At 43.0% G+C, this 16,471-nt stretch overlaps 1 protein-coding gene across 3 annotated transcripts in view; it reads right to left on the reverse strand.

The window, feature by feature from the left end:
* The window catches only part of ltbp3 (latent transforming growth factor beta binding protein 3), a 43,692-nt gene extending 33,949 nt beyond the window's left edge, over window positions 1-9,743 (reverse strand). For 2 of the 3 annotated variants that reach the window (XM_040032898.1, XM_040032897.1), the window contains exon 1: window positions 9,096-9,741. In XM_040032898.1, the coding sequence (XP_039888832.1) occupies window positions 9,096-9,333 (238 nt within the window). In that variant the 5' untranslated portion in view covers window positions 9,334-9,741. Of the gene's footprint in view, window positions 1-9,095 lie in introns of all 3 variants that reach the window. The other variant, XM_040032899.1, reaches the window with a different exon arrangement.
* Window positions 9,744-16,471: the final 6,728 nt, after the last annotated feature.

Here is a 16,471-nt window from a genome sequence, read left to right on the forward strand (position 1 = left end):
AATAGATAACTTTATTCACTTCAGATCATGTAGACACACCGCACTGCCATTTCATATTTTTGATCTATCTTTCCAAAATGTGGTTGGAGTGGAGCTAAGAAAGCATTTGAAGTTGACCTTGTGCTTTGCTGTTATGCTTTCAAAACCTAATTTAATTTTGAATGCCAGCTTCCCCGTACGTTCCAAGAGTCAGGAAGCTTATAATTTTCCCACCCACCGCTGACTTCAGAAGAAAGACACGAACAGCACAAAGAGACAGGAGGGAGACTCCTTGTCTTCAAGCTCTTATCATCAGCACTTCAAGTGATGGACAAATGAGAGGGAACAAACAGTGTATTTATTATATATGTATATCGAGTACATGTTAAAGTGAGGGAATAAAGCCACACGAGAGAGATGTAAAATCCACAGACTAAAAAATAAGTGGATTATTGCGATTCCCAGACACTTATTTCTTTAAGAAAAAAAAACAGATTGGTACATTCCTCAGCTCCTACGTAAGCAAGCCCAGTGTAACGAGAAAGACATAAATAATGTCCAAAGAAAGCCCAGAAAGACTCGATCAGATTGAAAGATCTGAAAAGTTTAATGATGTTAAAGAAAGAAACAAAGAAAGAAACAAAGAAAGAGTTGCCCTTTGAGTACCCTGTGAAAAACCCACCCACTCACTTCTGTCTGTCTGGAGATGACGCATCATCAGCCCCCTCCCTCCACGGCGTCCTTTCAGCCGCAGCCGCACCCTCCCAGCACAAAAACAACAAATTACAGTCCTACAGACTGCAACTCACTGAACTGAAAGCTACCCCACATAATCTTGAGCCATACAGATGATACAATGGCCCGATCTGTCCCCGTCTCTCACTACTGTCCTCTGGCCAAACTTAGCAAGCTAACCCGTCTGAAAGTTGGTGATGACTCCCGCTGAGTCACTTTCACTGTGATTCAGTCCCTGGATGGGTTTTTGGTCGACATGCCCAGATCTTATTGGCTGCAGGAATACAGAGTGCGACACCACCAGGAGTTGTTTTTAGACTGGTGGAGCTTTCAAATTATTACTGAGTAATTGTGAAGCATGACACAGTTGGTAGTTGGTGTTTATCTTCAGTGGAAGTAATGATTACATCAAACTGAGTGTAGAAATATCTAAAAATGTACTCCAACATGTTTTTTTTTTTTTTATATTTCTTCCACGTAGTGAGTAATTCTCATCAATATTTTATGAAAATTCCACTTGGTGGTTTATTAAAGTGGACCTTTTCCTCATTTATCGCTCCATATTCATAGTCCTGGACTCTACTACAGTAGAGTGGGTCAGTAGCTTTATATGAGTCACAACTGCTTATTTTTCTTATACTGTACCTTAATGCAGCCTCTCGGTTCACCCACGGTCCAAAACAAGCCATTTAAGCCTTAAAAGGTGCCTTAAGGCCACCCTTCTTTCAGGTCAGCTTTCTCTTAATTGGCTGTTGCTTGGCTTGGCTTCAGATGCAGTTGTTTAGTTTCCACAAACACAGCCGGGTGCTTGAGGGTACTGCCACTAAATCAGGTTCTAAGTAAACTAACTGCAAACCCACTAAAAAACATAATTTGTCAGACTTGATTGGGCAGTCTTTTAAATCCATCCATCCACAGTCAAGGCCGAACCTGATCCAGAATATAGGAGCCTACAAAGATTACAGCAGGAAGTCTGAATATTTGGTACAATAGGTCAGCTTTAGTGTTCACAGTGAAACATAAACACTGCTTCTTTGTTTTTCATGGCCTCTGTGGTCTCATTCTACTATGGAATATGAAAGTGGTGAAGCTCAACCTAGCTTAATGCCTGCGAGTGGAAAACTAGATTTAACCCCGTGACCCTGTTCTCGTCTTTTAAAAAGTGCCTCCAGGATTATTTCTGGTTATATTTTTTTCTTCTCGTTGACCTGAGAGAACTGTGACTAAACAACACCGGCTCCCATAAACAGTTGCCACAAGAGCCGGTGTTTAAAACGAGAAGAAGAGAATGGCTATCATCATATGACGTGCTTCCCTTTACCATCAAACCACGTCCCCAAATACACCCACCGTCAACTGGCACTGTGAGACCACATACCACGCCAAGCAAGGGGCGACGCATGAAGTGGGTCAGACTCCCGCAGCTGAGCCAGACACTGGGAGTAAATGACATAATCACCGCCTTATGAAAACACAAACCTGCGTACACATTCCTCCTCCTCCTTCTCCTCCTACTCTCCCCCTTGTAGAGCTCCCGCTCCTCCATCAACCCCCAGAAACTCTGGACGGCCTCACTTTCAGCTATCCAAACAACAGTGCTGCCCTTTGCCAGAGTCCAGCACTGTCACTGAAGGCTTTCATTACCTCTCTCTCTCTCACACACACACACACACACACACACACACACACACACATAAAGGCTAAAACAACAGTTTGTTAACATTACAGAGACGGGATGATGACAACGACGACTGCTCCCGAGAAACAGAAGCAGCCGTCATTAAGGGGGATCAGTCTGAGTATAGGGAGGGCCGCAATTTCCCAGATCTAAATCAAACCCTGCCTTGCGCAATGTGGTTTTCACATGTCATGGAAATATGCAACCACACTGCGCAGCTTTTTAGCGGGCACAAATCCAGCGTTACCCCATCACGCCCCTCTGGCACATACGTTTTGTGGAAAGAGAGCAAGAGAGTCAGATAGAATCTTGGCACCAGTGCAGATGATGTCATCTAATGACTATCTAAAAGCCCAGGCTATAAGGACTGCAGGGCAGGCAGGTAAGAGTGCTGACTGTGCTCTGCTGAGATTATGTCAGATACCTGTGCTGTGAGATACTCAGCACTGGAGTGCGTGGCAGGTAATGTCTGCAGGGTGCTCTGTCTCAGGCCAGGGCAGGAGGCAGCGCTGGCGGAGGCCATGTTATTCTATTTACCCTTCCTAATCGCTACAGCTACAGGGTCTCTGCTCGGTGTGGGTGCAGTCCCCAGCATTCCTCTCAGTAGCTTTAAATAACTGCTCCATTCCCCCCTCTCACTACACAAATGGGAGGAGAGTGTTAAAGATGGCAAAGAGGGTTGTTTGTTTGAGCTGGGTTCATTCAGCACACCACTCCCGGACACAGTCACATGCAAAAAATATACATGCCGTTGCCCTGAGACGATTTAAAAGAGAGCACCTCTAATTGCTGCTTTGTTTCCACAAAGTTCATTTAATGAGATGCTTTTTTTTTCTCTTTTTCTTCGCGCTGAAAAGTAGGATTAAAGCGTTCGGAGCGGCCTGTAAGACTAGAAAAGCGCGACATAAATGCAGGCTATTTAGAGTCTGATTGGATGGGGAACTCCGGCTTAAGATCATGTGGATGTTGGCTCTGAGTGTTGTGGTGCAAGCTTGACTAAAGTAAAATTTAAAAAAAAGGAAAAACTGACTGTGGAGTTAACCTTTTTAAAAGGCCACGCTTCACTGAGGGGAAGCTGCACCGAATCAAAACAAAGTGACTAAAATTGGGTGTGTTTATCTTTTAAAAGATAAAGCATTTTCACAGCTTTACCAGTTGGATCCACTTTTATGAGGGGAGCCCACAGTGGAAACAAAGGCAAAAAAAGAAAAGGTTAACGAGAACACAAAACCTCCCAAATAATTACAAGCATTATTTAAATGGACACACGGAGGTTACACTTATTTAGATTAAAACTCAGCCTTGGCAACAGGGTCAATGGCCAGCCTGTAAACAGCAGCCAAAGGTAAGAAGCTTTCGTGATTATTAAGCTGGGAATGAATGTGCCCGAGAGTCCATCGCTCATGCGTGTTTGTGTGTTTGTGAGTTTGTGAGCACGGGAGCCGTGCCCAGCTTTGCCTCTGAGCTCAGTCCAGCCTGTGGCAAAAAATCCGGAGTGCTGCAGGTTTCTTGGTTGCCTGTGTTAGACCGCTTTCTCCAAAGTTTGGCATGACAGAGAAAAGAGCGTGTGGGGAAGAGCAGAGGGCTTTGAAAGGTAAAATAAACTTGCCTCCCTAAAGAGAAAGAAGGAGAGAGAAAGCAGAACCAGCCTTGACTGCTGTATTTAACTGACTTGTGTTCATCTTCAGGCTCCCATGGACCTCTGACCCATGCCAAGGGAAAACCAAAACAAACCACAAGGCTACTACTGTCACTTTACCCTAAATACAAAACCACATGGGAAATCCTCAAATAGCCATTTCCACTTGTCATGATGCCCATTTTAGGGGACGCAAGCCCAGACTGAGCTATGATAAGAACCACTTCCTGTGCAAACGAGCCCCCCCCCCCCCCTCACCCCCCCCTCACCCCCCCTCACAGCATTCCCTTAGTTATTCCAGAAAAAGATGAGAATCTGGAGCTGCCTGGCAACAGCAGGCCTGATAAAGAGGAGATGCAGAGGAGAGAGGAGGCTCAGCAGCTGCTGTCAGGAAGGCAAGATATATTGGATGCCTCCGTGCTAGCAACAATGAGAAACATTTAGACTTGGACTAAAAAAGCACGCCTTAGTCAAAGCAACCACAGTATGTGCACTGCTTTTATGTAGCCATTGATTCTGAAAGAATATCTCCTAAAAGAAATACATAATTCTGACAAAGTACAAGACGTATAAACTTTGAGGAGCAATAACCAAGAACCAAGATTGAAAGTGTTGGGGATAAGGAAGTTTTTAAAAGGGGTTATAGCATGTGATCAGCATAAGCTAAGGTCATTCACGGGTTTGTCGGTGAAGTGAGTCACATGCAACTCTTTCATCCTTTTTAATATTTTCCAGTCTCTGAATGCTAAAATTCAACTTTAATAAATAAAACAATATGTATTCTGCAATAGTTTTATCGCTGTCATAACCACCTAACCCCCTGCAGAGCCCTGTGATTACTTACATAGGCACCATGTGGAGTCCATGAGGAGGACAAATTGTATGTTGCTGCAAACAGTTCTTTTTTCTGCCTGCCATGCCTGGAAGGAATTCTTTGCTTTCATCGGTTTTATAAAGTGCAAAGTGAAATGCAGATTCATTTATGACACATGTAATCAGCGCAAGCGTATCGACAAAACAAATCGGATGTCGTAATCTGATGGCCGATCCTGAATGGGACATACTTAGCAATAAAACGATGTCCTGTAACGTCTGCCTGTGTGCAAACGTTCTCTTATAGAAAGTCCAAATGAGCAGCGTGCTGTGCAGGTGATTTATATTCATGTGCTCCAGGTTATTCACACTGAGACAATCTGCTCTGTCTGAACATCTGGGTGGTCGCCTCTCCGTCTGTCTGTCCCAGTCTGCAACAGCATAATGACATCCCGCGCAGATCAAACAGATTCATTATTTCTATTTATTACTTGATTTACATTTTGGATAATTGCTGTTTATGAACTAGTGTATTTTTAAACATAAAGAAGCTCGGGCCTTTACGCAAACAAAGCTTCTGTGGTATATTGCTGGAAAAACAGAGTAATTGTTTAAAGCTGCTCTAATCTATGCCATACCTTTTTATTTTAGTTCCAGTACTGCGCCAAAGTCTTAAATCACCCCTCATTTCTTTATGTTTTGGATCTTTCTGCCTTTTTTTTCAGTTCTCTCAAGATGATCCCACACTGCTTCATTCATGTTGAGGTCTGGGCTGTGGGGAAGCCAATCCATGACTACCAGAAATGTAGCTCCAAACCATGACAGATGGCTGTAGACACTCACTGTTGCTTCTCTCCTGACCTCTTCCATACATGCTGATGGAAATTTAAACCAAAAGTTCCAACTTTGGATTCATCTCTCCATCAGACCTGCTGTCACTAATTTTCAGTCCAGTTTTTGTGTGAGCAAATCTGAGCATTTTCTCTCTGTTCCCCTTGCTTAAAAATGGCTTCTTAACCGCCATCCTTCCACTGAGACTGTTTCTGATGAGGCTTCGACAAACAGCACATGGATCAACTGAGAGATCAAACGAGTCCTGTGTCAGGTGTTTGCTGGATTCCTTCTTATTTCTTAAGGACATGACTTTCAGATCAAATACACCTGCTGTAGATAGTTTTTAGGCCTTCTTCTGTCCTCTGCTTGTCCAGTTTCCTCAAATTTGTTTAATGACACGCTGCACACCATGGTGAGTTTTCAGCTAATAAATCTTTGGGAATCCCCTTGTTGGTGCAAATTTACTCTTTTGTTTTTGTTAAACTGTGTTATCTTTGCCATTTTTCATAGATTCAACTAAAGAAATTAGTAAAAAAAAAAAAAAAGAGGATATTTTAGGACATTTTGTTAGTAACAAAGTGCCTACAGATAGAAATTGGTTCTTTGCTAAGTTGTCTGTTATGTGTAGACACAACATTTGTTCATCCCTTGAGCTAGCTGCCTGTTTTGTGCTTGAATGATACATAGGTCAGCGTGAAGTGACTTAACAAACAAACAAAAACAGTCAGGTACAAGCACTGTGCTGAATACGTTTGGGAAAAGCAGCCAATGTCCAAAGAAAACCTTAGAGAGATCTTCAGAAAGCCTGGTGAACTGTTGCTCGAGACCACTCGAAAAAATGTACAAGTCTGGTTTCTTAGAAGCAAAATATAAAGAAATGGGAGCCAGCTCAAAAGTTTTGTACAGTTACGTACAAAGAATACAAATCGTGCAGAGTGATTTCACATCCTTTAGCTCAGCCGCTTTAGTTTTAAGTGCCTGTCACTGGCTGAAAAGTCAGAGGATCAACAAACTGAGGAGGGTTTTATGATCACCATAAATACACGCACTGTACCTGTATTATTTAGCTTTTGATATATTTAACTTTGGATAACTTCTTTGGCCTACTAAAACAGAACAAACAGAAGTAACGAACAGGATTTCACTTCCCTCTTTCAGTTTAATATAAAATAAATGACCTATTTTGCCGTGGAAAGACAAACTTTTGAGAACATGTCAAGTAAAGCAAAGCAAAAAGTCTCAGTGAACTACATTATGACTAAAAGTGTATCTTGGTTCTGAATGTGTTTGCTTTTTAAAGACTCTTCTTTACTTCTACAGACTGACAGGAATCATATTTTCTTTTGTGGAAAAGTTTTGTTCAGTCTGGGCGTCAGGCTCGCCGTTGCTTACATCACAACTGCTCAAATATGGAAAAGTCTTCATATTGTTGCTGCTATAGCCGTGGCCGTTTTAACACGGGAGAGAGAAATTTCCACTTGTCCAGACCACATTCCAGCGCTCGCGCTGAACAGCACACATCTCCTGTGCAAGCTGGAGTCGACTTCTCGGTCCCTCTCTGCAAAAACTCCGATAAACGGACGGATAAATCCGGGAGACGGGACTGTGTGACGACATGATCTCGTTATCCAGACACACTGCGAAACAGCATGAGGCATTCCAGGAATCCGACGCGTCTCTCTTGAATTACTTTACACAGAAGCTCCATAAAACGTGACGTACCACAAGGAAATCGGGGGGGAGAAGAGGGAAGACTGATGCCGGAGCCAACTCTTTGCCTTTACACTGTGTCAGAGTGGAAGAATACTGTCACAGCAGTGCAAGTACCATTCACTTGGCCTCAATTGAATCCAGCCTGCTTCGACTCCAGCTACGACTCTACACGCAACTGCAACTCTGTGCAAACCTGTGTGTGATGAATGCAAAATGCACCACAACCACAACCTGCTGCTGCCACTCCTCCCTCCCCACAGGCATTGTTTATTTTTCATCCAGCAGCTCTGCATCTTAGTTTGGTTCTAAGAATTCAGCCAATAAAGGAGAGAGAGAGCACATAAGTGGAAGAGGAATCTATATTTAGAAATATGTGAGTTTTAAGAAAGAAAAAGAAGAAAGAAGCTGTATCATGTTAATAAATATATTTATTACTGAGCTGTGCCGTGCAGCCTAGTGTATTAGCTCACTTTCATTACTGTTATTGAGTTAATTCACTGTCAGACTGCGTTAAAAAGCTCAATCTCACTCTGTACACCGAGCCACTGAGGGTAAATCCATTTGTGGAGCGGCACACTGATGTAGACTGCAAGGCTCCAAGTCTCAACCACAGCTGATCTGATACAGCACAGAAACAGCTCCACTCATGCCAACCAGACACTGGAGTGAGGGAGGTGGGGAAAGTATAGATCTTAAGAGTGCATTTATGTGCCATGTAATGAGCCGTGCCTTACTAATTAAAGTGTAACCCAGGAACGTTTTCCAGATGCAGCGGAGGGTAAACCTCAGCTCACCTCATCTTAGCCACCTATTTATTTGCACAGTTTCCTCACATGAACCCACGGAGCCTATCAGCAGCAGGTATGGAACCAAAAGGCCTCGAGATGATCAGATATGCTGGCTTTGAACCAGTTATTTTGTGGATTATGGGCCATTTTTTGTGACATGGTGTTGGTTTTGATTTTTAGGTGGACTTTATTGCTTCAACTCGCGCTCGTGCTATCAACTAACCTTGAAATGAGCTAAAAGTGTTTCAGATTTTCAGGCATAACCTTTTCTTATAGAGAAGCACAGTTGGGCCAGTTTTAGGTGTTTTATGGAGCTCCACATTGGTATAATAAGCTATTAAGAAAGTCAGCTTTTAAGCAAACAAACAGGCCTCCCTCACCTCTCTACAGGGGCGATGTGCCAAAAAGTGATTTCCATGGTTTCTCCTTGTTTCTTATGTCTAATATCTTTACTTATTTTGGTAAAAAGATGGAGGGCAACATGATGCTGAGGAAACTTAAAGTATGCCTATAAAATTGTAATGTTATATTTGTTACAGTTTCTGCTATCCTGTTGGCCAGATCCCTTATGAAGATTGTTTTTTATCTGCATAAATAAAGAATATATAAAAGTCACTTTGCCAAAAACCCTCCAGCTTCGCCTTGTGACAGAAATGTTCCTTCTGGCTTTAAATGGCAGGACATCAGTCATGATATTAGATGTGTTTGGCATATTTTTGACAGATTGAAGGCCAAGGAGTCATTTATAATCGTTTAAATAATCGCGATCATTTCTTTTTGCAATTACCGGAAATCCTTTTTTGGCACAACAGGGATAACCACAACGTAAAAGCCTGGGGTCAGGACAGGGCTCTCAATCGCAGGGGGTCTATTTAATCGCCCCCAGCCCTCATAAGAAACTGCCTCCGTCACTTACCGACCCTGAAGCCCGGTCCGGTGAGCGTGTCGGCCCCCTGCCCGTTCTCCGCGATCAGCGTGGTGTTGTTGCCCTGCTCGCAGGTATCCTGGCACTGCCCCTTCAGGCAGACCCGCTTGCAGATGAGAGGAGCGATGACCACCTTGAAGCGCTCGCGTGTGGAGGAGCGCTCCGTGCACCACACCAGCCTGTGGACGCTCAGCCAGATGACAAGCAGATGGGAGATCAGAGAGGACATCCTGGCATCCTTTCACTGCCCTCCACAGAGACCCCGGGACATTTAATCACAAGCCGAGGGTTTCAGCTCCAGCTCAAAGGCGCCTGCTTTGTTAACACAGAGGGAAACTTTTGACGTCTCATACGGTGGAGGAAAAAACAAAAACGTGTGTCCTCCCTCCTGTTTTCTTCTTTGGGAAAAATAAAATCAGTTCCCTCGCGTACCCATGTGATCCATCTGCAAAACCGACGCGTTTGGCATCCTCGGAAGCTTCTCCTAGTTGCGCTCGTTCCAAAAAGTTGCAGGAGTTGCTCTTTTGCTTTTGTCGCTCTTCCTTCTTCTCGCCTGTTGCTTTGGAGGGCTGGAGAGGAGTGCGTATGTGGGTTTGGAAGAGAAAGAAGAGAGGGAGGAGAGGAGGAGAAGGGGTGAGCCAGCCCTCTCTGGAGAACTTGGCCGGAGGCCAGCCAGGCGGTGCAGGAGCAAAGCTGAAAGTGGTTTCCTTGTTGGTTATTTCTCCTCTAACAGCCCTCCTCTGCTCTATTGCCCCCGCACAGACAAATCACAGCTGCACAGCTGTGCGTGTCACTCTCAAATAGAAAAAATAAAACAAAACATGGACACAGGCTAATAATTCACTCCGTGTTCGTGAGATTCTAGTGCGTGAAAATGCACTGGCCTCTCCGAGGTTCCTCTCTATGTCTGTAAAAATATCAGCCAGTGTGCATACACTGATCATAACATGTCATTACGCCGCAGTGTGTCACTGCACTACATCAGTCATTTTATTTGAATATTTTGCTTTTCACTTGAAGCTAAAAAATATCAGTCATGTGGATTTCTTCAAGATTTTACAGGCAGTCTAATATTTCTTGTATTGTGTGATGAGCTTCTTTATATTTCACAGCTCAGATATTTAAATAGCCGTAAGGATGTCCAGAAGCACGGTACAGCTGAAAAGCCAGTATCCCAAGGACCACTGGTGCTGATCGACATATACATGCTATATACATGCTTACAGCCATTGTGTGTGTATTCCAACAGCATTGTCTTTTAAGAAGAGTTCACCAGGGGTTTGAAACATAAGGCCCGGGGACCAGAATTAGCCAGCGTTTTCTGTCCAGTGGGCCGGAGTGTAAAATGACAGTCTTTGGCAGGCTGATATGAGGCCTTAGGTTTGACACCTGGTCTAAATGCTGGCCTATTTGCAGTCCTGGCCTATCTATGGTGGTAAAACCTTCCACTTTCAAAATGACAGCAGTGGGTCTCCTCTGTTTCCAAATGCTTACAGAGTGCTGTTAATAGAAGAGGTGATGCGACCTGGCATCAAATCAAAACTGAGCATACACTTCTCAGAAAACACCTTTCTTACTTTCAGCATTTAAATGTGTGGGCTCCGCAGCTAATAGATGCTTTTACAGTCTGGGGTTATAAAAGCATCTATTAGCTGCTGAGGTTTTTGCAACAACTGCAACAAATTCCAGTTTTCCATTCTTGCCCTCGGTGTGCAGATAAATAGCGCTCAATCTCGCAGCCGCCCACGCCGACTGAAACAGATTAAAGTCAGACGGCCAATGTGACACCACACAGTCTGCAGCGCTGAGACCTGCCTAAACACTTAATGCATGATAAGTTCAGCTGCGACTCTCGCCTGGGACGAACGAGCGTGCTGATTAATCGCACTTCAAAAAGTAAAAAAAAAAAATATGAAGGTGCAGCACGGGGGCTAGTCAGTGTCTGGGGGTCATGTGAGCAATGGGTGAAAGTGAGAAAGCAAGCTGAGTCACTTCCTCTCCAAAAAAAGTGAATGTGTTTACTTTTAGTCGCTGAGGAAATGACTGCATGGGCCTACAGAGAGTTCACGAGCCGTTCTCACATGTCTCTGAGCCTCTGCTGCTCACCATCATAAGGTCACCGACTGCCAAGACACACACACGTGCACACGTGCACGCACACACAGAATGAAAATACACTGCAGGTCAGACAAGAACCATCCTTATTGTTAGTACAATATAATTACTTCCCATCTGAAAACTGAAACCCTGGTGATATTCTCTGACAAGCAGACAATAATAACAGACAGCACGGACAAATAAGCAACCTTATTACACAATCTGTGTGTAAAAAGAGCTGAAGATGGAAATTCAATCCTTTACTTGGATAAAAGCAGCAACGCAACATCCAAAAGATGAAGAATGTGAGCGACTAAAGCAAAGACTACTTAGAGCAGAGTGCCCCTAACAATAATAAACCCTTCTGCTCAATGTGTCCCGGGCCTCTAAGTTAATCAACACACAAAGTGCAGTGAGATAGTTAACATATTAGACTGCGTCTTTATTTCTACAGCAGCTCGTGTTTCTCTGTGGAAACAATCAGAGCCATTTCCACAGACAATGCCAAATTTTTAAAGCGATCACGAGGAACTACACACAGCGGCGTTGGAAGTTTTATCAGGTTTGGCCACGAGAGAATCTCAGTGAACACTCAGGAGCAATGACAACAGCTTAATGGATCTATGGCAGCCTCTGCTGGATCACTTGCCCAGTGGTTTAAACAAAGACGTCCAAAGGGCACGTTGGCTCCAGGTGGAGTTTTCTCTACAGAACAGTAAGAAGAAATTAGTTTCGGTGCCGTGCACAAAGAGTCTTTTTTTTTTTTTGGATCAAGCCTGTGAAGCATATTGGCATGATTTACACTACATGAACTATATATGGTTTTTCTTAGGAGCAGATTAGACTGTGTATCAACACAATTTGTACTCTGGATTTTGTGCTTTTATCCCCAGAAGGGTCAGTGATTATGACTGTTTATCCTTTACAAGGTTAAAATGTGTAGTTTCTTTTCCAAACTGGTCTAAAACAAACCCACAGCTGCACAACTTGAACTCAATGGTGCATTTTGAGGGAATAATCGCTGCGAAAACTTGTCCTGGGAGATTAGCTTTTAGACCACTTGCCATAAAACTCATCACACTGACTATTGTTCCACCAGACAATTGATTGTAGTAAGTTTAGTGATCCTGCAACTTTTTTTATCTACTGCACGTTGAAATTTCTCTTTGTTCATTTTATTTATTTGTGACCAAACAGATACAACAAGGTGCTGGAAGCATTTCTCAGAGAATTTCGTCCATATTGACGTGATAGTATAACACAGTTGGTGCAGATTTTTGGGCTGCACATCCGGCATGTGGATCTCCTGGTCCAACACGTCCCAAAGGTGCTCCGTTAGGTGTAGATCTGGTGGCTGTGGAGGCTTTGTGAGTATAGCAAACTCACTGTCATGTTCAAGTAACCAGTTTGAGATTATCTGAGCTTTGTGACATGATGTGTTATCCTGCTGGTAACAGCCATCAGAAGATGGGTACACTGTGGCTGTTTAAATGATGCTCATTGGTCATAAGAGGCCCAGATTGTGCCAGGAAAATATCCCGCACATCATTACACTTCCAGCAGCAGCCTGAACTACTGATGCACAGCAGGGTGGATCGATGCTGAACCCCTACCATCAACACTCATCAGCAGGTAGCCTTTTTTCTAATCTTGTATTATTCAGTTTTGGGGAGCCCACATTCTTTGACCCAGTGTGGTCTTCTGCTGCTGCTGCTGTAACAAATCTCCTTTAAGGTTTTATGTGTTGTGTATTCAGATGCTCTTCTGCACACTGATTGTGACCAGTGATTATTTAAGTAGCTGTTACCTTCCTATCTGTGGTTGACTCCTTTGTCACGTGGTGTGAGCAGAATCATCTGCAGCTCAACGTGGCAAAGACCAAGGAATTGATCGTGGACTTCAGGAAGACCAGGAAACACTTGACCCCTGTTTCAAACCAGGGGGTCAATGCTGACATTGTGGAGGACTATAAATACCTCGGTATACACATTGACAATAAACTGGACTGGGCTAAAAACACCACAGCACTTTACAGGAAGGGCCAGAGTCGTCTCTATTTGTTGAGGCGACTGAGGTGCTTCAACATCTGCCGGACAATGCTCAGGATTTTCTACGAGTCTGTTGTGGCCAGTGTGATCCTCTACGGCGTTGCATACTGGGTTGGGGGGGGGGGGCTGAGGGTCGAAGATGCCAACAGACTCAATAAACTGATCCGTAAGGCCAGTAATGTTGTGGGGATGGAGCTGGACTCCCTTAAGGTGGTGTTGGAGAGGCGGATGTTGTCCAAGATAAAGACAATGTTGGATAACACCTCCCATCCACTCCACAACATACTGGTCAGTCACAGGAGCACGTTCAGTGAAAGACTGAGATTACCAAAGTCTACATGTCTAATTTAACTGAATTGCTGCCATGTGATTGGCAGATTAGACATTTGCATTAACAAGCAGCTGAACAGGTGCACTTACAATAGCTGGTGAGTGTAAACCAGAAAGTACAGTTCTTTGATTGGAACTGTATCACAGCATTAACTATCCTTTCTCTGTGTTAAAGGCTCATCCAGCTTTGAATGGATAATGTTTGCGTGAGACGTCCCAAATATTTTGGACAATCCCAAACATGTCTTTAGCAGTATTTTATGCAAATGCGTTCTGGGAGCTATGACTGCTAATTATATCAAGACATATCCAATTTACGCTTACGAATCAACACATTTATGTGCTATGAACCTTGATGAGCGTGACCTCCTCTGGAGGGGATATAACCAGGAGGGACCTCGATCTGTTTTATGGCAAATATTACAAAAAGAAAAGAGTTTTAAGTCTTATAGTGTAGCCAACAATGTTATGGAGGAAAGCATTCTCATTTTTTTCAGGTCCATCTAACCTGTTAAGTTTCTGTAATCGTACCAAAGGCTAACTTATACCTTAAACAGCAGTTTGGTGTTTTTGAACACAGATGTCATTACTCAGCACTGCAAGGAGAGCAAAGTGTTATTTGGGATCTGTGTCTGGGTGTGACCACACCACCTACACAATCTATTCTGGCAGCGTTTCAGGCAGTGTGGAAACTCTCCCCCCAGGCTTAATGCGGTTTTTCCCTGCCACAATACGACGAAACAATAAAATGAAACAAGATGAAATGGCAGCTTTACATGGCTCAGAGTGAGCAGTTAGGCGGCTGATCGAGCTCACAGATTATTTACTACCTATGCACGATATAAATTATCTGGGTGCGTTTTTGCTTTAAAGCAACTTTTTCCCTTTTTTCCCCTAAAAAACCCCAAAAACAAAACAAAACACCAGAGAGAAAAAACAATTATAAACAAGGCCCTTTAATATAGTAACATGTACAGTATGAATGTGAAGTGGGTGAACAAATAAGCATAAAAAAAGTAATTCATTTCACATTTAAACACTGATTTCTTAGGGAATAATGCCATTTCTGTTCAAGCCTACATGCAAAGGTCCCCCCCACCCCTCAAACCCACCCATGTGTAATACAAAAAACAATAAATATGCTTATCTGGGGGCAAAGACTACCTTCTTGGTATACACAGTGACAAATATTTAACACTTTTAGTGTCACTTTAAAATGACTTGTACATAGAATAGTTACATGGAGGTCGTTATAGTAGTACACATGTTAAATAACACCACACAGTTTAGCTCAAAGGGCTGAGAAGATTAATGCTCTGCTGTTAACGCCTGGTGCGCTGTAGCATCAGGAACAAATGTAACTGGGTTACATACATTTACATGGTATGTTAGTATACTGCTGCTTTCAGCACAATGTGTGTTTCCTTTAAAAAACAAAACAAAACTGTTGCACGACAACTTAAGCACAACCCTTACTAAACCGAATAAAAATGCTCTAACTACATTCTTATATACACAAACAGCTGAGAGGCATTGTTGCCAGCGGAGGAACAGATATGCACATGCAAGCACCAACGTCTGTCTGCTAGCGACTGCCTAGTAACAATGATACAAGTCCAGAAAAAGAAAATCTTTCCAGACATACAGTAGCAGCGTGAAAAAAACAAAACAAAAAGAATAAAATAAAAATGGAATGCTAAACTGAGGTCCACGGGGAGACGTTATTTAGCGAGGAGAGAGAATAGGAGAGTGTTTGAGCTCCTGATGTGGTGCATAAAGATGCCAGCTAATTGCCTTCAACTAGTCCTGTATGATTTGATAAACAAATAAATGCAATGAGTGATTTCTTCAAAACAGGATGTCTTCGACACAGATAATTTCCGTTTGATAACATAACAATTGTGGACCGATGAGGGCTCTGCACAGTGACGGGAAGAGATAAGAGAGGAGAACTGGCTGAGAGAGAGAGAGAGAGAGGGGTGATGGCTGACTGAAATTTGGCTCATGATTCATCTCACACACACACACACACAAATATAGCTGAAATTACACTTTAGCTTTTGGTCTGTTAGTGTTTTATATGGCATTGCTACAGCCTTTCATTATAAAAAGGAAACAGCAGTGACAGCAGTGGTGTAATAAAAACAAGCATACTGTTGTCGTTTTTTAAAGCAGCATATTTTAGATTAAAATGTTACCGTTTCCACCTATAGAGGGCAATAAAGTATCTACCTGGGGTTTTACTGAGGTTGTCAGTGAAAGAAATCAGATGCTTCATTCACTCACATTCAAACTCTGATGAGCTTTTTTGCCCAGGGATGCTTTGGCGTGCACACTGGAGCAGCCGGACATTAAACCATCAACTTTCTGATTAGTGGATGGCCCGCTCAACCTCCTGGTGAATGTATCTCAGAAGGTATATTACTAACAATGTTACCAAGAACATGAGCCCTAGCACCTTCATAAAAGAAATCAGGATAAAAGTTGGTAGACTGGGCCGATTGTGATCCGTGACCACTGAAACAGCTTGTGCATATAAATCTGACATTAAATAAAGCATGAGCATCAAAGATGAAAGGAGCAGAGGTGGGAAGACATTAATGAAAGGAGACCATCTTGGACTACCTTGGCTATAAAGCCATCATAGTTTACGCAATTTGAAAGTTGAGTGTTAAGGCCTTTATACATTAAACATGTAAAATTCACACAAATATTTTGTGCAGCCTCGCTTGTTCTTAATGCAGCCGTTCATACCAACCAGGTATGATTTTTTTCTAATTTTTCGCATGTGCATAAACAGAGCTGACCAATCAGATTACTGCGTTTTCCAACAAGTGTGCTCAAAGCGCACACCGGTGCTGAACATACAATTATATGGAAACAGGAAAATAA

Source organism: Simochromis diagramma, unplaced genomic scaffold (genome assembly GCF_900408965.1).
Source record: "Simochromis diagramma unplaced genomic scaffold, fSimDia1.1 OVJJ01000216.1, whole genome shotgun sequence".
In the NCBI taxonomy this organism is placed as follows: Eukaryota; Metazoa; Chordata; class Actinopteri; order Cichliformes; family Cichlidae; genus Simochromis; species Simochromis diagramma.